We start from the raw sequence: 22,078 nt of genomic DNA on the forward strand, positions 1-22,078 counted from the left end.
TCTCCCCCCCTCTCTCTCTCTCGCGTGTCTCGTGCTGTGTGACTCGCACGGCGGCCTCCCATTGGCTGCCGGCGGACACCCCGGAGCAGGTCGCTCTCCTCGGTGCTGAAATCGCTGCTCGTCGTGATAATGTGAAACGGCGATGAGGCCAAACGGAGGAGCGTCAGTCAGTAAACACCAAAATGGACGATGATCTGTTCCAACTGAGACAGCTGCCGTGAGTAGACTGCGCCCCGCACATTTAACGCATTTATTTGTTGTTGTTGTTGNNAGAGAAAGCAGCAGACCTTCCTTTATCGGAGATATTCTGTTCTCACCGCTTTGGAAAGAAATCTTTAATCACATTTATTTGTTGTTGTTGTTGTTGTTGTTGTTGTTGCGGTTTTTTTTTTTTTTTTTAATTCGGTCCCTTCTGTCGACCGTGACAGCACGTTTTTGGCCCGACGCGTCGCCCTCTGACTGCCTCTCAGTGTGTTTGTGTGATTAGCTCACTGGACCACAAATAACCGCTCATTCCTTAAAAGCAGCATGCATTTAATACCAGCGTGCATCCATATTTAATTCAAAATAAGCATGTTCAGCTGCTGTTTACAGTCGTTGCATTTGTTCCTAAGAAGACAATTTTCTTGTGAGGGGGGGTTTTGTTTATTCACAGGAAACAGGGTTGCTGTGATTTCTAAGGTGATCCGTTTAATGTTAACTTGTGGTTGTTGTTCCGCTGTCATGACTCAGTGGCTAACGTGATTTATTTCAACCCTGATGTACATTAAGCTAAAGGCTGGCCCGTACAAGTGCAGCCTGGTCGTCAGGAGGAACGTTTCCTCAAAGACATTCAGCTAAAACAAAAATTCTTGCTTCTTAGAAGAGTTACATGAACATAATGAGAAACAAAATACTGTATTTTAAAGGGGTTGTTACAGTTTTGCTAAATACATTCACTTATATTTTTCTCTAAAGAGCTTGAAAATGAACATTTCAGTGTCTGGGCATCTCACAAACTCATCTGCAGCACTGATACTTGCCATTGCAAGTAGGCTATGTTATGTAATTACAGTGATTAAGGCGACACTCACCAAGTTTTCTTGTAGTGTTTCATCCTCACTTAACCATCTATTATCGACATCTGGGAGAAGATTATACCTTTCCATCTGTGGAAAACATGCGTGTCTCTGGGTGTTATGAGCTTGCCAAGCAGTAAAGAGCAGTGTGCAGAGCTGTCAGTTGGCCTGACATGGTTCGCCCATAGGACGGTATTACCACCCATTCACAAAATCACAGCCAGAAAAAGCTCATATCACCTAGGCAACAGCCTCTGACTTTCATTTGTGCTCAGTTTTGCCCTGGCACTCTGAAATTGACTGGACATACTGGGGTGGCTCTGTTGTGAGCACTGTCGCCTTATGAAGGACGTGGGTTCGAATCCTGGCTGGAGCAGGGAGTTTCTGTCTGGATTTTGCATGGTGTCTCTGTGTTTCTGTGGGTTTCCTCCACCATCAAGACATGTGTGTTAGGTTTATTCTCCAGTCAGTGCCCATGACCAAGGCCAATGAAGGATAAGTTAACTCCTGGGCCTTTAAAAAATATAACTTCTCTTTTTTTCGTAGTGTTGTCCGCTTTCGTCGCACAGGTGAGAGCACACGCTCAGAGGACGATGGCGAGAATAGAGAACAGGTCATCAAGATTGCAGAGCAGACCGATCTGGAGTCTGTTGCTCTTGCAGATGGAGCTCCGGTTCCTCGGGAGTTTGCGAATCCAACTGATGGTACAGTATGGCACACACAGCTTACAATAAACTCACACTCACTATTTTCCTTCCAGTCCAAGCAATGTTTTCCTTTAATGTGTTTCTAATGTCAAGAATTAACTTTAAATCACAAAATTAAATGACAAAGGCATGTAGAGGTCACATCAGCACCCACTGCTCTCAACTTCTGGTGTACAACTTCAGTTCCTTATAGAAGCTCTTAGACCTCTGTTCACAGAAGGTTTGTATCTCCTAATTTAAGGATTTCTGCATTGCTCCTTCCCTCAGACACATTCATGGTAGAAGATGCCGTAGAGGCCATAGGCTTCGGGACATTTCAGTGGAAACTCTCCATCCTCACTGGCTTGTCCTGGGTGAGAACTGCTCTCTACTGAAAATACATTAATTCCAGATGTATTTGTGTCCGTATTCTGTCAGTAAACACGTGTAAACTGTGCGTCTGTGGGTTTTCTGTTACAGATGGCCGATGCTATGGAGATGATGATCCTCAGCATCTTAGCCCCACAGCTCCACTGTGAATGGAGACTGCCCAGCCTCGAGGTGGCAATGCTTACATCGGTAATAGCTCTCTAATGTCTGTAAAGTGCTCTTGCTTTCAGTGCAATATGACTGTCCTGATAGTTATTGATCAAGTGCTTAGGGATTGTTTTGAAGTAAGTGCTTGTATTGAACAGTGACAACAATGTGGAAAACAATAGGGGCCCCTAATGGTTTAACGTCACTAGATATGTGTTGCAATATTCCTATTTGAATGACAATGAAAAGCATTTACTTTTCTAAGTACAACCTAAAACAACAGCGGAGCAGATTTTACTGAAGGTGTTCTTTTATATAATGCATGACAACACATATAAAGTGTAATTAATACAACATTCACAGTTTGTGAGAAGATAATTTCATGAAAATTTCACATTCAGTGAGGTCCAGTGGCTCTCACCAAAGCAGAAAGCTACCTGACAGGATGTGCATCAACTATGTGCAGTGAAATCATAGTCAAGGGCACATTTAAGCTCTCTAAAGCATTCCCCATCCCATTATCACTCTTTTTTTTCTCACTCGTGCAGGCAGTGTTTATTGGAATGATGATCAGCTCTTTTCTTTGGGGAAATATAGCTGACAAATACGGCAGAAAGACAGTAAGTTTGAATTAAAGCCTCTGTTTTGACATGTAGATTATTATATCATATTTCTTTCGAACATTATACTTGAGTTTATAGATGTTTAGCTTTTGGATTTCTCTCCCGAAGAGCCTCATCAGATCATTTATTTAGCAGCTTGTTGTGTTCTGATCTTACGCACACACAGGGTCTCAAGATGAGTGTGCTGTGGACTATGTTCTATGGCCTGTTGAGTGCATTTGCACCTGTTTATGGCTGGATCCTCGTCCTCCGTGCACTGGTGGGCTTTGGCATCGGAGGAGCCCCACAGTCGTGAGTAATCCACATCTATCTTTACTCACAAACAACAGTGCAGTGTATTATTTGAGTTAGAATTAACTGTGAAATGTCCCTCCTCATAAGGGTGACTCTGTATGCTGAATTTCTTCCTATGAAGTCCAGAGCCACGTGTATCTTGCTGATTGAGGTATGGATGTCCCTTTACTACTGTCTCACACTTCTATCATCCACCTAGAAATAGTGTTAACATCCAGAGATGACAGAACATGCAAGCATAACTGCACAGCACTGAAATGCTTTGTTTTGCTTGCAGGATTTTGTATAATTTAGATTTTGCCTTGCAGATATTTTGGGCACTGGGCACCGTGTTTGAGGTCCTCTTAGCAATCCTGGTGATGCCCACTCTGGGCTGGCGTTGGCTGCTTGGCCTTTCTACCATTCCTCTCTTCATCTTTGCCATCCTATGTTTCGTGAGTATTACGTTATCGGCCTTAAAATGTAATGTAATAATAATGTAATTTAATTTTCAATTCAGTTTTGCTTTAACTAATAGCTTTTATTTGCTTCAATCACTGAACCCAACCTGGCTTTATTTAGGCCTTTAATTCCTTTTGCACAAGACTCAGAAAGCTCGGAAAAGATGGGAAATACTATCACATTAAATTTAAGATTTTTAATTTAATGTTACTTGTATTGAAATTAAGCATTCATTCATTTGATCATTTGATACTTTGGTGCTCATAGTTTCTGTAAAATGAACTGAAGGATTTGAATTCTGGAGAATCTAACTGATCCAAGGATGTGTAGTTTGTCCATATTGACAAAAGTTTAAACATTTATAGGCGAATCTAAACAGCTCAAGTGGGTGACCCAGTGGGCTTTAAGAGGATTTATACATCCAAAAAATCTGTCTGATGTTTTTACATTATTAAAGGTTTTTATACCAAGCACAATCTAAAATGATTGTATTTTCGAAATTATAAGGTTTGGCATAATTACACTAAAAAACAACCAATAATAAAAGTGTTACATGAGCACACATACCATTCATAAGTGAAAACATTGCTAAATTTGGCTGAATTATACAGAGACAGAGACACAAAAATAACATATAATATTGAGAATAACAACTATAATAATAGAAATATGACGATAACAAATGACAGCTTTATCAACTGACCTGTCTGTTTTTTGGGGCGGGGGGTTTGGGAGCAGTGGCTACCAGAGAGCGCTCGGTACGACGTGCTGACGGGGAACCAGGAAAAAGCTCTGGCCACACTGAAGCGGATTGCGACGGAGAACGGAGCACCTATGCCACTGGGAAAACTTATCGCTGCCAGACAGGTAGAGGCCTGTTTCTATAGACTCTCTGGACATTATTCATGTGCTGGTATGTTGTATGTTCACTTGTCTTTGTGTCTGTTCTGTTAATTAGGAAGATCGTGGAAAGATTCAAGACTTATTTTCACCACACTTTCGATGGACTACAGTTCTGCTGTGGTTTATTTGGTAAGTGGAGTGAATGATAATGCCACCTTTCTCTCAACTCTGCAAACAACCTTACGTTCTCCAAGGGCACAGACACATGAATCTGAGTCTCTCACTTACTTTGTGTGAGCCACCATTGTTTTATCCTGTGTCTCTGTCTCTTCAGGTTCGCCAACGCCTTCTCTTACTACGGACTGGTGCTGCTCACTACGGAGCTGTTTCAGGAGGGAGGCGCGTGTGGAAGTGAGTCACTGCTCCGACACCAACAGACGCCCTCACAGATTCAAGGACACACACATTTTGATTTGGTATACTGAGGAAAGAGATATTGTAGTTCAGTGACTTGTGGGTTGAATTGTGAGATAAACATTTCTGATTCTAAACAGAGACTTGTGTGCGCAGTCTTTATATTTGGAATGAATAAGCATAGAAAATGTCTATCAGAGTCACTGAAAGAATCAACCACTTTTAAGAAATGTAACATCTGTTAGCAGGAAAAGCACAGGTGTACCTGATAACATTAAAGCTGGCTACAAGGACTCTAATGGAACAGAGCCATTGTTAATATTATTAGTTACACTTGTGCTTTTCCTACTCTGCCCAATCAAAATGTCTGCCACGATCAAGGTCTTTACATTTATACTGTGTAAAAAATGCAACACAGAGGCTGCTGGGTGTGAACTCTGCCGTTTGTGTTGTTTTATGCTTCCCTCTAGTGTCCAAAGGTAATAGGAGGGAGCTCCGATGCAACTTGGAGTGTAAATATCTGAACTCTGACGACTACAAGGACCTGTTGTGGACCACCTTATCTGAATTCCCAGGTACACACCAGATAAATGTCTTCACAAAGTCAATATTTGTCAATAATGTTTTGTTTTTGTGGTTGCCAGTTGCATGCTGTATGTTTTTTTTCTCAGTACTCACTACAAGTTCTTTATTAAAGGATAATTATCCAGTAAATGCTTATTAGTTGCTCCACCTATTGGTATGTTATTTCTTGGGACTAAAAAGGTCTTCATAATAATGGTAAATACTATGTAATTACTACACCTGTTTCTATAGGGATAGATCAGTTAAGGAGAACAGCAATAACTTATAAGTAAACCATCATAATGATATTGTTAATAGAGTCTCATTGAGTACAGTTTGGCAAGGTGTTAAAGAAGCAGTAAGTACATTTATGAAAAATAACTTTTTGTTATATTTGCTGAAACTTTATTCAAACTCATTATATCCTGACAGTAGTACAAGAGACTTATAATCAGGCTCTTCTGACCCCTCATGGTGCTCCCACTGGCATCTGCAAGAATCCACCTGAAAACAACCAGAGCTGACAAAGATAGAAAGAGGCTTTGAGATGGTAGCTTGAAGATAGTTGATTGTTGAGACTCTTCCTTGGCTCTGATTGGTTGTTTTCATTCAGGCCCGGTGGATTCTTACAAATGCCATCAGGGGCACCAGGAGGAGCCAGAGGAACCTGACTTTCAGGTTTAATATACAACTGTAGGGATCAGTGTTGGGCAGTTGTTTCCCCAGTAACTAGTAGTGTAACTAATTACCAATACATTTCAGTTAGAATATTACAGTTACCCCTTCAAAAAATAATTATTTACAACCTTACTTTTGTTGGCACCCCTCTACTGATTTGAAATCCAACCACATCCTTGGATCCTTTGTAATTGTGGAGAAAATTAGCTTGGAAGATGGAAAGGCTTGCATTCAGCAGCATTACATTGATTTTAACAAAGACAACTGGATTTTAATTCTCCTAAGTCTGAAGTTTCGGGAGAAGGGACACAATATAGTCATTTTTATGAAAGTTATCTAACTGCAGCTACAATAATTGTCCACTAATGATGGCTACATTCAGTCTGGCACGCCGGCTCACTGACTACCAGCTCACCTATATAAAATGGAGCCATCATTAACATTATTAGTTAAACCTCTGCTTTTCCTCCAATGATATGTCAAAATGTCTGGCTTGAGATAGATCTGTGCACATAGTAATACATAAAAGCATAAATTAATTACTGCACTGAAACAAAGAGCAATCCTGCATGTGACATTTGACAAACATGGAGTTTTGCATTGTTACACAGGACTGCTGGTGACACTGTGGGCCATTGATCGACTGGGAAGGAGGAAGACCATGGCGTTGTGTTTCTTCATCTTCTCTATGTGCATCATTCCACTCTACGGTTGTGTTGGGAGGTAAGCTGGATACTAGTGAGATTGTTAAACATGAAATTGCGGCTCCATCATTTATTTAACCAGCATTACTGGTTTCTCTGTTGCAGGGTTTCCATGACAGTGTTGATATTCATTGCCAGAGCTTTCATCGCGGGAGGATTTCAGGCTGCCTATGTGTACACTCCAGAGGTATGATACTTGCAAACAGTTAATAGTACAGCTCAGATGAGATCAATAACTGAGTGAAGAGAGCAAACATCAGGGCAGCCTCCTCAGTATTTTCTGAAACTCTGCAGGTGTACCCGACAGCGACCAGGGCTTTAGGTCTGGGAACAAGCAGTGGAATGGCCAGAGTTGGAGCCCTCATTACTCCTTTTGTTGCACAGGTAACGCCCTTCAGCTTCCTCATTTAAATATCCCACATCATAAGAAAGCGGTGATAATTTCTCTGTCTGTCCCCGGGCTACATCCTGCAGGTGATGTTGGAGTCGTCTGTGTATCTGGCTCTGTCCGTGTACTGCTGCTGCTGCCTCCTAGCTGCCATCGCCTCCTGTGCCCTGCCAATTGAGACAACAGGCCGGGGCCTGCAGGAGTCCAGCCACCGCGAGTGGGGCCAGGAGATGGTGGGCCGGGACTCCTCCCACAACTCAGAGAGAATCCCTCAGTCCAGCCCTGTCTCCCAGGGCTGAGGAGACGGCGGAGGGAGAACGACTGAGAGAGGCGACCACTGTGAGATAAAATAGGCAAGGAGAGGCGGAAAAAAAAAGCTCAACCAGCTTTCGGTGTCCATCTCCAGTCCCATCCTATGACTCTTCAGTTTAGGCACCACAGTGGCTTCAGAGAGCCAGGCAGCACAATATTATATATTATTATTATATAGTCTTCAACCACCATTGCTGTCACAATTTCGCCACTGAATAACTGCGCACAGAGTGACTGCGAAAGACCAACTGACCTACACGAGTGCAATATCGACAATATTATTGGTGGAACGATGTGTGAAACATCCTTGAACAAGTGAGAATTCAAATACTTCAAGCAAAGTATTTGATTCCCGAATAAAGAAGGTAAACATGTTAGAAGTTAGCTTCAAATAACTAATTCAAGGAGCCTTAAAAACTACCTATTCTGTTTGCGTTTGAGAAACGATTCTCAACCTTATGAAAAAGCTGCGTCTACTAGCATAACGGACATAAATGCGTAGATAAGACAAAGCATTATCTTGTGCACACAAATTGCCTGTTAAAATACACTAATTGCAAACTCAGCTTTCTAAAAAAAAGTGCATTGCTGGAATGAAGAACAGTTCATCGAATCAACAGACCATTAGATTACATAAGGTCTGTGGTTTTTCCATTTAGGATTCACAAGGCAGTGAAATGACAGACTGCACAGTGAGTCACTGACTTCCTCGTATACTGTAAGCATCCCTTTGAAATCCTGTGTCTGTTCTTTCTTCTTGTGTCAGTATTATTTCACATTTCAACATGGATGGATATTTGTTCTCTGCTAAAGAAATGAGAAAAAAGCAGGTATTACTCTAATAATAATGAAAATACCACCTCACGTCTTGATCATTACGTGGTGATTTTATTTACATTCATCTGAAAAAGCCCTCATCAGAGCATAATAACATCATACAGGCGACAATATTTCATAATTATAGCCCAACTGGAATCACAGATCCTGGACTGGACACAACATTATGTAAATTGAAGTATTAGGAAATCTAAATCTAAGTATTTTCATCACCAAACACTCAACCTAGTTAGTAAGAATTACATGATTTATTAACATGAGTATATGGTGTTAAGATCTAAAATCCATGCTGCATACACAACCATTTAGCAGGACGTTCTGTCTTTCTGTAAATACTGTATCAATACCTGGTTTAGTTGTTGTCTTTGCTTTTGTTTGTAACAAAGGTGATGTGAAGATGGACTTTGCCCACACTGAGTAAAGTTTTGTTTAAAAAAGGTTAACTAGTACAGGTCCAGCGAGTCTTACCTGCCAGTGTTTGAGATATAGTGCTGCATTAAGTGTCTGTGTGCACAGATTCTTGTCAATGCACTGGATGTAAATGTGTATGATACTATAGTAAATAACCTTTCAAAAAGAGCAGTGGATTCATGTTGTTATTTCTTACTAAACAGTGTGATGAGTGAAAGAGAGACACTTTATATACTTCTTTTAAATGACCCAAACCTCCTATGATTGACTTTGTTACATGTTGATTAATAATGGACGTTACATATACATTATGTTGTTTTAAAGTGATGTAATTACCTCAAAAATATATGATGCTGAATATTTGTTTGCTTTAAAAGATAGTTATGGATAAGATCAGTGTTTTTTTATGAGATACAAGGCACTGACATTTAAATTTTGAAAAGGAGCACCAATCACTGCTGCCGGACAGATTTACAAGCGAGCTTTTGGACCTTTGCCTTTTTGCTCCACGATCTGACCGAAGAGCCTCGCTGCCTCCTGGGCACAGCCTCTGTGAATGGTGAGTCCAAAGCCTCCATGGCCGTAGTTGTGAATCACCTGAATGAGAGCAACGATATTTCAGAAGTTAAGTGACCAGAAATTAATATTTAAAGCACTGCTTAGCTGTTAAGGTTTACCTCTATTGAAGTTGCACCAGACTTTATGTCGTCCCTCTCCAGTCGGACTTTGCTGCGGACAGGCCTGAGGCCGGACCAGTCCTCTACTATCCTGGCATTCTGTGGTTAGAGAACAACAAGACATAATCTTTCTCAAGCTTGAAAGCCTACACACACACTTTACAAGTTCTTTGTTTAGGTACGTACAATATGTAAATTCTGCCACTAGGTGGAGTCTCTCACATCTAAACAATAACAAAAGTTTTGTGTAGTAGCGTGGGATGATGGGAGTTGCTAACGTTAGCTCTGCTAGTTTCTCTGATAACTTAAGATCGAGACGTTTGATGACTAAAATCCTTCATCTGGTTAAAATATATAGTTAAAAACAACCAAGAACTAAAAAGAGTATTATAAAAATGTGGCTTAAAACTGGATAAAACGTCCACAACCAAAATCCATGTGCAAAGGGGAAATGAGCGGTAAAATGCACCGTTACTTGAATAAAATAACAGATTTCTCTGGGTTTGGACATTGTTAAAAACATTGTGGGTAATATATAACATTGGTCTAGTGTTCATAGACATTTTAATCAGGAAATGCTACACATTATATCTTTAAATCAAGTGGGTTTTGTGCCTTCAGATTTGAGTATTTGTGCACCAAATTGTCACTTAAATGTTTAAGGACTGTATTCTAGATATACTGTACTTTAGCACTTGCTGTAAATAATGTATTACAGATGAGAGAGTAATTCGTTTTATGGCATGTTAAAGAAACAACATTTTGATACCTTGAGACTGGGTTCAAGCTGGCAAGCGCCATCCCAGATCTTCTTATGGTCGGTGGAGTTGTTCTGTTCACTCCAGTTTCCCAACTGGAAAACCCCGCCAACTGTCACGAGACGACTCCTGCACACACAGATGTGAAGTTAGGTCACGAAACCACTTTGGCTTTGTAGCTTTCTGGCTACAAAAAGCATCCCAAATTACAAGTGCTCTGGCAGAAAGCAACAGAATGGGCCATGGCAACTGGACATATGGTTGGAATAAAGCTATATTTCATAAATAATCACTATATAGAAACTAACACTGTATGTGCATTATATATGATACTGTACATCTATCTAAGTTCAGTGTTCATAAGTGTTTTTGTGTAACTACATCTACCCTGGAATGATGTACGGTGAATTGTAGACTCCTGTTGTAAAATTGTGGGTAAGAATCCAATGCTTGATCCACGGAGCGTCCACCTGAGAAACAGAGGAAGGTTCAACCGCTATTACATGGTTCCTTTACAGCTGGTTATATGAACTATTAACAGACATTTGAACCCGTCCTCTCTCACCTTCACTATCTGACCGCGGCCTGGTTTGAGCTCGGGGTCTGGCTGGAGCTCTCCTGATCTTATCCCCGTGCAGTTTATTATCACATCTGCCCCAGTTTCTGCCAGCTAAATACAGGGACGCATGATAAGAGATAACAAATATGACAAGTGATAACACATTTTGTGAGTATCTCTTAATGTAAGCTGGAATAAATACAATATTCTGGATGTTATATTACAGACTGTATAAAATCGAATAATAAATATATACTGTATAGGCAACTATAAAATTTAAAGGCCTTCACTAACCTCCTTGAAGGACTCTATTTTCCTGTTGTAAAATTTCACACCCCTTTTTTGCAACCTGAGAATGACACAAAAAAACAGACAATGAGGTCCAGAACCCCCCCTAAAAATGTCAAGTTTTTGACCTAACACTATAGATTAAGAAAAACAACTGGTAGGCTGTGTTTACTATTCATTATACAGCGTATAGGGACTCGTATGTTGAGGACAATGTGTCAGATGGAAACATTTTAAGAACATTTCAGACACTAACAAGATCATTCCCATCTGGCAGCTGTCTAAATGTGCCTTTTTCTCACGCCTGCGTGATGCATCAGTGTTGTAGTACCTCGAGACCAGTTCTCAGACTTGAGTTCTCAGAGTTTTTCTTGTCAGTACTTGGACTTGTCTCTCTCATTTGGACTCGACTAATCCTAAACTCGACAAAGGTGGTCTTGACTACAGCACTGCATGCTGGTTAGCACTCAGTTAGTGTAAACTGTACACTTTTTACTTTGCACTTATATATATATATATATGTATATATATATCCCCCATAAAAGTGATTCAAAAAAATCACAGTATATAGTAAATGGTAAACAAAAGAAATTAGGAATTTAAACAAGTGAATAACCAGTGTATTTAACAAGCAATCTGGTGCCTCCTTTGACCTTTTTATTGGTAATAAATTATGTTGCACTGCACCAGATTAACTGAGTTGAACTCTTCTGAGTTCTGGTAAATAAAGTGCTGATACAACACGGAGAGTTACTTAAGAGAGAAGTTAATCACTCACCAATCCATCAGCCAAGGCAAATAGGATTTACCTTCCACCATGAGAGCAGTGTTGAACCACCCATAACTGGAAGAACAGACAGATGTGTTAGAGCTGCTGAACACAGAATTATACATACAATCCTAAAGATTAGCAATATATTGTTTAGAGAGGTAAAAACAAACAGATCAATGATGCAGAGAGATTTCACATACAAAACATTTACAGTAAGTCACCTGGAGAAAGCATCAGAAATCAGAACAATCCCTTTATCTGGATAAACATTCTGTGATACATTATATACATTATTATAATACATCTTTGGAAGACATTTTTCTGTATTCTTGTGTCTGATACACAGCAAAAGTCTGTTTGGAAACGATCAGATGTTCAGCATTAAATAATACACTATCTAACAAGTAACTAATGTTCATCTGGGTTTTTGCTTTCAGTGGCAGGACGACCAGCAGCTACAGGCCCCTGATCGGTCCGTTCTGTCCTGTCCTGCCTGTCAATTCATCATGGAGGGATAAAATTCAGGGCCAATAACCTGCAAACACCATGTGTTGATCACAGAAAAAGAACAGTATCAACTTCAAAAAGTGTCAATATGAGAACTATAAAACACACTGATGATGAATAGCATACAACAATATTGGGGATGCTGTGTAAACAAAATGTGGGTGCTTTACATTACACTTTACATGCTTTAAGATTTAATATAATTAATTATTAATCTGGTTAATATATGACTGTAAGTTGAGGGATGAAGTCACCCTCTCAGCCCTCCAAACTCCCTCCCAACTTCTACCGCCAGTGGTCCACCCAGTGATGTCATTATGAACTGTCATAAAGTTAGTATAAATAGGACTTGTCTCAGGCCTTTAGCCTTCAGCCTCTGGGGGGGTTTTGGGGACACCCATGGGTGACCTCGAAGCCGGTAGGACCCACTGAGATTCAGGCTCGTGGCAACACCCTTCCCATGCCTGACCGGTGCGCAACAGTCACTGGCAAGGATGACCCCCCAGAGCTCCCTGTGAAAAAGACAAAGCCCAAAAATATCTCTCTCTCTCTGTCATTTCCCACTTTCCTTCTGTTCTTCCTTTTTCTGCTTTTTCTGTCTTCTTTTCTCTGTCCTCTCCTTCTCTTTCTTTTCTCTCTTCCTCCCAAAAACAAAAATATTGTGTCTATGACACAAAGGAAAATGTTCACTTTTCTTTATAATCCCAATCAAATCACTATATTATTAGTTTTCAATTTGTTTTCCACACCTTGAAAACTCAAAATTCTGTCTGATATTTAGCCCTTTTGGCCTGAATGCCAAACATCATGTCTGGAAGGAAACAGCCTCCCTGCAAAGAACCAATGGAGAAACTGTCCAATAATCCGTCCGCCCAAGCTCTGTAGCTTCATACTCACAAAAAGACTTGAGGCTGGTTAATTGGTGCCAACGGGTGCTTAAACAAAAGTACTGAACAGAACAAAATGTGAATTCTACGTACATGTTACATTTTTGTTCTTTATTTATGAATAAATTAACAAAAGCAAACTTTTTTCATGGTTGTCATTATCGGATTATTGTGTGTAGAATTTTGAAGAAAACAATAATTGAATTCCCCTTTTGGAAAAAGGCTGTAAACATAACCAAAATCAGTAGGAACAAGTGAAGCGCTGTGAAGTATTTTCGCAGACGCACTGTTCAACTTAAAATGCCATTAGAAATACAAGTATACACATTTAAGTTTGGATTTAATAACATAAAAAATAAGATACAATTAACAAATATGAGAGGACAATATAAACTACAGTGGAATAAAACAGAATAAAAAAATAAAATGAATAGAATTTGAATAAATAATAATACATAGACCTTTCCAACCTCTGTTTGATTTTGAATTTTGAAATTCTGAAATTGAAATCAGGATTCAAACCTTCCACTTTCACATGGTTGCTAACCTTTAACATTCAATTATAAATGATTTATCACCAGTATTTAACAAAATGTCCAGTAACATTATTTGAGCTGTTTTTCCCACCCTGATGAAATCACTGGTAATGAGCTTAAATGGACATTTGAACGCATCAAACCATTTAATCATAATGTGTTACCTTATCTAAAATAAGGTACAAAGTGATTGAGAATAAACTGATAACTGTCTACTTAAAACAAGTGCGGTTCATGATGTTATTGTAAACTCACAGGCCAGATCTGAAGCATTATCTTCCCATGTTAAACTATTCAAACCAAAGTCTGCAGCAGAACTATGAGTTCATTCCTGTAAACATTGAGTGCTTAACAGTAATTAAAGGATCAAATATGTGGACTGTTTATTGATAACTCAATCATTTTAATGTTCTTATCCAACAAAGCAGCAACAACTACTGCAAAGTAAACAAAAATGAAACAAAAATTAGGTTGAATTTTTGATTGATTTAAAGGAAATGTGAACCATTTTCCTTTGTGTCCATAGGACAATTATTTTTTGTTTTTGGGGGAAAAGAGAAAGAGAAGAAACGAGAGGACAGAGAAACAAGAAGGGACAGAAAAAAGTGGGAAAGGAACAGAGGAGAGAGAGTATATTTGGGGTTTGTCCTTTTCAAAACAGGAGCTCTGGGGGTCATGCCCTGCCAGACCGTTGTGCGCACAGGTCAGGCATGGGACAAGGTGTTGCCACGAGCCTGAAAGCTCAGTGGCGTCTACCGGGCTTCGAGTCACCGTGTGTCCCCCGAAACCCCCCCAGAGCTGAAGCTAAAGCCTGAGACCAGTCCTATTTATAATAACTTTCATGACAGCAATAATGACATCCACTGGTGACACGGGTAGACAGTGGGAGGAGTTTGGAGGTTGAGAGGTGAACTTTCAATGCCCTAACTTACGGAGACCAATATTAATACAATATACAAATAACAATGAATAAATATTAACAATGATTGATCAAATAGTGGTGACAGCCATCAAGTGTGGAGTTCAGAGAAGCCTTCCATCTACGCCAAACTGAGGGCTCCCTCCCATAAGCAACAGACAGTTTAATGAGCCAGACTTCAGGAGAAAACTGGTCTTCTAAAGACAAAAACATGCAGTTCCCTGAATGTTAAAAGCATGTAAAGTGAATGTAAAGCACCCACATTTGTTACACAGCATCCCCAATATGTTGTATGTATCATCATTAGTGTGTTTTATAGTACTATATTATACTTTTTGAAGTTGATATTGACTGAAAAATAAGTGGGTATATCTGATATACCTGATATATAAATTGATTTAAACAACAACATCACACACATTATTGTGGCACATTAGTAAAGTATTGAATATAAATATCTAAAGGTGGCATTAGAAATCACTGTGTGATGCACACAAAATGTATGGTCACATTTTTTTATTGGTGTTTCTGATTATTAATTATTTGCAGTTGGCAAAAGAAAATAACTTGAGAAGACGCTTTAGAAAGAGACACACATCTGCCTGCTTCATTTCTTTTTGCTGTTTCCTCAGGTACACACACCTGTTTGTAGTCTTCATTAAACTGAGGCCTGTAACATAAACAGTGACATAAGACTACTCTTCCATATTTAACAAAAGGGGGCCAGTAACCATTATTTGAGCTGTTTTTCCACCCTGATAAATCACTTTAATGAGCTCTACAGTTGTTCTACTCACACAACGGTAAAGAAATAGTCCTAATATACAATATCTAACACAATATATAGCATATAAATGAATGTATAGGTATATGAATATAGTAAAAGTAAAAATAAAAATTGAAATAGACATAATAAGAGCCTAAGAGATATAATAAGATAATAAGAGCCTATATACAAAGTAAATGTAAATGTAAACATATTCCACAGTATTACTTACGGAAGTTAAATAGTAATGAGTTCTAAAGATTGTGGTTTGGCAGAAGTTATAGATATATACAAAGAATGACATAATAATCAAGTGTATTGCACCTTAATTGACTTATTGCACTTTAACAGCACCAGTTTAATGACTGATGGACTCAGTCATCAGAGTTTTCATTGTAGAGTGGGTGGGAGACATTGTCCAAGATGGTATAAAGCTTTGTCAGCGTCCTCCTCTCTGACACTACCGTCAAAGAGTCCAGCTCCACTCCCACAACCTCAATGGCCTTGTGGATCTGTTTATTGAGTCTGTTAGCGTCTGCTACCCTCAACCTGCTGCCCCAGCAGACAACTGTACTCAGTCTCATCCCCCCCTGCTGATACACCTCACCACAGCGGAGTCATCAGAAAACTTCTGAAGATGAAGATGAAGGAAAAGTTGTGCTACGTCTTGTGACGCACACTAACTGTATGGTCACATTTTTTTATTGATGTTTTTTATTATTAATTTCTGAACTTTGAAATGTACTGTCTTATTTAAAACAGTAGAAAAGCAGAAGGATCTACATAACTTCCTGGGAAGTGTGCTTTCACCTATGGACAGTAGGTGGCAGTGCAGCCCTGTGGTTCTCCCTTGTTAAGGTATAAAGAGTTCATCATATTAATATAACAGCCACCATTAGCCAGACCAGAATACTAATTGATTTTAAAGTTCTATTAAAATGTAAGCTTGCACAAGCAAACTGTCTGTAGCCAATAAGATACACTTATAAACCCTGATGTTTTAGTACATCATTTTTAGTCACATCTCTTTCTCAGAGGAAAACCATCAAGTTGTTCTAACCACTGTCTTTGTAGAGAAGAATGACATAAGCCTAGCTTGAAACAGTGATTCGATAGGCTTAAGAAACACATAAAGGCTTAAGTCTTTCTTCCAACAGCAAAAATCTGCCTTTGCTTAAGTCCAATTTGTTGTTTTAGCCTTATCACATTCAATTATTATTAAAATAGCAATGCACATGGGGCACCCGGATAGCGGTAGAGCTGGCGCCCCATGTACCATGGCTGACTCCTTGCTGCAGCGGCCCAGGGTTCGACTCCGAAACTGTGGCCCTTTGCTGCGTGATGTCCCCTCTCTCGACCCCCTTCCTGTCTATCTTTAGCTGTCCTATCCTATAAAGGGGAAACCCCTAAAAACAATATTAAAAAGGAGCAATGCACATCATGTAGCCTACAGTAGGTGTTAGGTCATCCTGTTACATCCTCTTTTTAAGAAGGGAAAAAGATGAAAACACAACAACCAAAGAAATTGCCAAGTAAAAAATAGTTGTGACAGTTAAGGAGATTTATTTTACAAATTGCTATTAATAAAGACAAATATTCTCAGAAGTGTGAGGGGGTTTTGGACGGGGCGGTTGTGCAAAATAAAATTCAAATAATATAACAAAACTGAGCCTTAACTACTAACTGCCAGTAAACAAAATACAAACAAAAGGCTCAACTAACTTATCTAAAAAAACAACTCAAAACATGCAATGGTGGCACTAACCTATAACCCTAGTGTATCTAGACAGTGTTTGGCTACATGTGTGAAAGGTGTAAAGGGTATCCCAAAAGCTAGCTAGTCCTAAACCTTTTTTAGTACAGTGTTTTACAAAGCCCATGTCACAGATAACTGTGGTCAGAATGTTAGATATACCTTGTTTTAGGCCTCCAAATACGCCCTAACTGGCTTTGATTGGTTGGCCTTAAGGTAAAATTGAACCAAAATATTCAAGACTGATTTTCTCAATTATGCGATTATATGACAGTGATGTCCATTGTCATGATAATCTATATGTACCCAAGCTAAAAGCAGCAAGGCCCAGGATGTATTTTATTATAATATTGATATAAGTATTTTTTTCCTCAATATGTAGTTGATTGATTACTAAATGTGATCCATTCAGACACCTTACTTCTAACTAGAAACTAATGCTAGACACCCAACGACTACAAATAATTGCAAGCAACAAATGATAAATGAAGATGAAGAACAAGAACAACAAATGGTTGACAAAATTCAGATACTGTGTTCTCACATTCAAATATACATTTCAGCTGTAGCACCACAGAATTGTACATTGCATCAAAGAACATGGAAACTAATTCTGCATCAACCTTTCATTTCTTTCTGCATCTTTTGTTGTTTTCTGATTTTCTGCATTTCCATAAAATGAAAATACAGTGAAAGAGGACAAGACTGGTGCTGATAATCCAACGTATGGCTAAAGACCAAATGGCCTCCTTCTGTCTTAACTGACACTCTTGTACCATGCCGTCCACCGACACCTCCTCCTCTCTGAAAATCAACTTCAAATGACCACATTCATTATCATCACTGGTCCAGCTTTCTACTGAAATTTCAACAGTAGTATGATTAAGTCCAATGAAAGTCAGAAGAACTCTGTCAGATAACAGTTGGCAGTCAAATTGGTGTGTTGAGCGTGAGCTGAAGTACAAGACGTCTGTGGCATTGTCCTTTGCACAGTTGTTAATGGCGACTGAACCCTGGTCAAAAGCCACCATGTAAATGTCATTTCCTTCACCCCCAACCAGGTAATCACCACCAGTGGACACCAAGATGTCATTGCCATCCGAGCCTTTGAGAAGAGAACTTCCGTAACCAGACACCAAGATATCAGAATAAATGGTGCCAATGACCGTCTCCACGTCTTTCAACACGTCCCCCTCAGCGTCAGCATAGCGGCCTTGTCCAGTCAGCAGGTTAACATAAACCCCTTTACCTGTGTCATGATCGCCCTTGTACAGAACAGTGTCTCTGCCAGGACCTCCGTCCACTAGATCAGCCCCATATCCAGGAATGAAGACATCCCAGCCACAGTTTCCCATCATAGTGTCATTTCCATCCTCGCCATAAAGAGTGTCGTCTCCCAAGTCACCAAAGAGGATGTCATTTCCGTTCCCTCCAATCAGTGTGTCATTTCCTTCGCCTCCTTCAAACACGTCGTCCCTCCAGCCACCAATTAGAGCATTGTCTTGAGCATTACCCAGTATGTTATTGGGCAGGGAGGAACAGCCCTGCACTGTATGGACTTTAGACAGATTCCTCTGAAAGCTGAGGTCCAAATGGCAGTCAGCCTGAGACTGTTTCAAAGTGACTTTGAAAGCTTCAATGTGAAAGAAAGAGTCATCTACAGTTGAGTTTAGTGATTTCAGTTTAAATTTCACTCCGTCAGAGCTCTGGAATTCCAGGTGCTGATGTTGGTAGCCTTTTGTGTAATTGATCAAACTCAATTTTAGTTGTTCCCCTTTTGTCGTGATCATCACATTCAGATGTGTTGTTGTTGATTCCAGTGCAACTTGACTGCCACCGAGGAAATCCATATCAACCATCACAGTATCAATATTCTGATCTTCTGCAAAGTTATCAATCATTAAGTTGGTTCCATACTCATGTTTGATTATGTAGGTGTCTTTTCCTTCACCTCCAAACATCAGTCCACCCCCAGTGTAAGGATCAAGCAAATTCTCATTGCTGTTCCCAGCCATGATGTCGAAACCTGAGGAGCCATACATTTCTTTCACTGAATTGGTATTATTCATTAACATTACTTTGCCTTGAAGGTCGCACAGGTGTCTGTCCTCTGAATTTTTGCTTCGGTATCTGAAACACTCATCATATTTGGATAAAAATACCTCATCTGATATCTCAGTTGTTTGAAGTGATTCAGGTTTCTGGTTTCTATAGTCAACAGTTAAGGGTACCAATAAAAACTTGTCACAGCTGCTGCGGTTGGACATCAGTTCAGCTGTTATTCCATCACTGGTCTTGATCTGCAGGTGCTGATAACTCTTTGAATTAAACCAGTTCTGTAAAATAACATCTTTTCTGCCGTAGACCGAAATTGTGATGTTCTGTCCTTCACACGTGCATGTGATGTTCTGATATTCTTCTTTTAGAAAGAGTATGTCCACGGTTAGATCTGGTGATTGATTGTTGATGGTTTTTACTCCTTGTCCTGGTGTGATAATGTACCAGTCCTCTCCTCCTTTACCTTGCATAAAATCATTTCCTCTTCCTGGAACAACAACGTTGTGTTCTTTGTTCCCTCTGATGACATCGTCGAATGCTGACCCGCGGACCTCTGTCACGCTGTGAAAAGCCTCGTCCTCCTGAAGGTCTACCACTAGAGCAGATGGAGAGCTGCTGTAGTCAATGTTGCGACTTTTTATGCACTTGGTGAAGGGATCAGTCCGTAGGCAGTCAGTCTTGTTATCAGAGATTGTGAAAGTTATCAGATCTTTTGTCACAACAAGCAAGTGTCTGTCTGCTGGTGATCTGAACCACCTCACTAAAGTCACATTGATGGCTGTATTCTCATGGAAAGCGTTCAGAACAACATTATCACCATCTATCCTGACATTAAAAGTGTGAAGATTTGCTTCTATTATGGCCATGTCTGTTTTATTGTCTCTGGAGTAATTTTCAATAAATACTGAGGACTGTTGTCTGGCTTTCAGTATGTACATGTCTTCTCCTTCACCACCGATTAAATGATCTCTACCTCCTCCTCCATCCATCAGATTCTTCTCTTCATTCCCAATGAGCACATCATCGTACCGAGACCCAAAGATGGTTGTTACTGAACTTAAAAGTGGTTGTGAAGCATTCACAATTTCGCTGCGATTCTTAAACATCATGTTAATTCCTGTGGCCATCAGCCTGACAGAAGAAACCACAGTAGAAGAAATCTCAAATAAGACCCCGTCTCCTGACATGATGTTCATGTGACGATACAGTTCCCCTACGAACCACCCTTCTATGGTGACCGTATGACTCCCCGCATACATTAACACAACATCATCTCCAGATTTAGACACAGAAATGTCACTGTAATTAACACTAAAATGAAGAGTGTCTAATGCTTTGGAAGGATCGTAGTTGTTAATAATTGTTTTCCCTCCGTTTTCTGGAATGATGTATGTGTCTTTTCCACCAGAGCCTTTAACGTAACTTTTCTGTGGACCGAGGAAGAATATATCATCACCTGGTTCACCATAAAGCTCGTAATAATAACATAACATGACTTCAATCATATGTTGGTCATCTGCTTTCTGAATTGCAAAAAAACGATTAGAATCTCTATTCCCTTTGTATATCCCATATCTGGAATTAGATACAGCTTTATAACCTGAAACCACTGTCACAGAGCCGGCTGGTATGAATATAAGTACTTTTTTCTGTAGTGTCTTGTACTCTAACTGATGTGATTCCCCCAGGCCAAGCATAATATCTTTGTTTCCATATGTATCAATCTTCCAACACCTCTGTCTAAAACTCTCATCGCTAGACACAAAATAGTTCATGCAGAATTCAGACTGTCCCTGGTCTGCCAAACAGAAGTTAATACCACCACCGTTCCAAGCAGAGTCCCCACCACTAAAATCAATGGCGCTTGTTCCATCCTGTTCTTTTGTAACTCTGTAATATTTGTGATAATCTGATATCTGTGCAACTAGTCTGTGTCCCTCCTCAATTTCATCATAACACCAATCATAAAAGATACTTGCCACATGAATTCCAAAATGCAAAATTCCCTTCCCAAAGCCACGAAAAACAGCCAGCAGTTTTTCTGGAACTCCAGCATCCTTTGGGAGGCTGTTCAGTTCATTCTGTATGCCCATATAAATGTCATCAATGGCCATCCGGACTACTGATAGGGCCAGGTTTATAGGCATTATAAATGGTGCCAGTTCAGGCTGCATGATTTCAACAACATCCAGTTCCAACATAACACCATCTAAGGCAGCATCAATGTATCCCTGTGTGTCACCTCTCTCCATATCTTGTTCATAATTGTATATCCCAAATCCAATCCCAATTAATGGTATAACAGTCATTGTGCCCTTCATTACAGGACTTTCCATGATTGCTGTTGCAGCTCTGGCAATTCTTGCCTCTGAGGACAGAGTTTGTCTCGCAATAACAGACGTTGTCATAGCTATCACTCCATGAGTCGTTTGCAAAGTTCCCACCACACCATCTTTGACATCACCCTGTTCATAGGCATTAAAAAATCCTTTCATCCCCAGCATGAGGCCCAGCGTCCCAACAGCAGTCCCAACGTGCTCTACAAGCGTGTTGACTTTATGGGAGGAGACTGAAACATGTGTCTCTAGGTCATGGACTGCTGTGTCAATGCCTTTCAACATCTTTTCATTGTAGTGTTGGCTCTCTGGAGATAACGCAACCCTAAACTCAACAGGTTCAATATCAGTACCCTCAGACACAACGTTAAATATGAACTGTCCATTTTCCATTCTGGCACTGCCCTCCTGGAAGTGCAACCCTTCCAGATTTTCTCCATATTTTGCTTTTATGTGACTGTGTATTTGTTCA

General features: G+C 39.9%; 3 protein-coding genes across 3 annotated transcripts; 1 reads left to right on the forward strand and 2 right to left on the reverse strand.

Annotated features, from left to right (window-relative positions):
* The first annotated feature begins 94 nt into the window (after nt 1–94).
* Nucleotides 95–8,314, forward strand: svopa (SV2 related protein a). Its single transcript, XM_035659205.1, has 16 exons — nt 95–217; nt 1,605–1,762; nt 2,033–2,118; nt 2,225–2,323; nt 2,830–2,901; nt 3,071–3,195; nt 3,286–3,349; nt 3,507–3,632; nt 4,378–4,506; nt 4,598–4,671; nt 4,817–4,893; nt 5,367–5,471; nt 6,750–6,861; nt 6,948–7,029; nt 7,137–7,226; nt 7,317–8,314. Exons 1-16 carry the CDS (start codon nt 183–185, stop codon nt 7,527–7,529), a joined length of 1,647 nt encoding a protein of 548 aa, XP_035515098.1. The 5' UTR covers nt 95–182; the 3' UTR covers nt 7,530–8,314.
* Nucleotides 8,315–8,408: 94 nt separating this feature from the next.
* On the reverse strand, nt 8,409–11,924 carry LOC118326239 (D-amino-acid oxidase-like). Its single transcript, XM_035659204.1, has 7 exons — nt 11,851–11,924; nt 11,079–11,133; nt 10,791–10,895; nt 10,613–10,695; nt 10,237–10,354; nt 9,468–9,566; nt 8,409–9,387 (listed from the first exon to the last, which is right to left on the reverse strand). Exons 1-7 carry the CDS (start codon nt 11,889–11,891, stop codon nt 9,262–9,264), a joined length of 627 nt encoding a protein of 208 aa, XP_035515097.1. The 5' UTR covers nt 11,892–11,924; the 3' UTR covers nt 8,409–9,261.
* Nucleotides 11,925–17,014: 5,090 nt separating this feature from the next.
* On the reverse strand, nt 17,015–21,950 carry LOC118325111 (iron-regulated protein FrpC-like; the record flags this gene model as incomplete). The annotated part of the gene is given in 1 exon segment (XM_035657670.1): nt 17,015–21,950. A coding segment is annotated over 1 exon segment (4,112 nt), but the record flags the coding sequence as incomplete, so codon positions are not given.
* Between the last annotated feature and the right edge of the window lie 128 nt (nt 21,951–22,078).

This window comes from Morone saxatilis, unplaced genomic scaffold, assembly GCF_004916995.1.
Source record: "Morone saxatilis isolate NCDOM2014 unplaced genomic scaffold, NCSU_SB_2.0 Contig16, whole genome shotgun sequence".
NCBI lineage: Eukaryota > Metazoa > Chordata > Actinopteri > Moronidae > Morone > Morone saxatilis.

What these genes read in the sequence shown, in the direction of transcription:
- svopa (XM_035659205.1), top strand. Translation starts at nt 183, where the DNA reads ATGGACGATGATCTGTTCCAACTGAGACAGCTGCC. An exon ending in AACTTATCGCTGCCAGACAG is followed by an intron (nt 4,507 to 4,597) that starts GTAGAGGCCTGT and finishes TCTGTTAATTAG; the next exon opens with GAAGATCGTGGAAAGATTCA. An exon ending in CACCTTATCTGAATTCCCAG is followed by an intron (nt 5,472 to 6,749) that starts GTACACACCAGA and finishes ATTGTTACACAG; the next exon opens with GACTGCTGGTGACACTGTGG.
- LOC118326239 (XM_035659204.1), bottom strand. Translation starts at nt 11,891, where the DNA reads ATGGTGGAAGGTAAATCCTATTTGCCTTGGCTGATGGATTG. An exon ending in TTGCCTTGGCTGATGGATTG is followed by an intron (nt 11,134 to 11,850) that starts GTGAGTGATTAA and finishes TGTCATTCTCAG; the next exon opens with GTTGCAAAAAAGGGGTGTGA. An exon ending in AGCTTGAACCCAGTCTCAAG is followed by an intron (nt 9,567 to 10,236) that starts GTATCAAAATGT and finishes CTCTAACCACAG; the next exon opens with AATGCCAGGATAGTAGAGGA.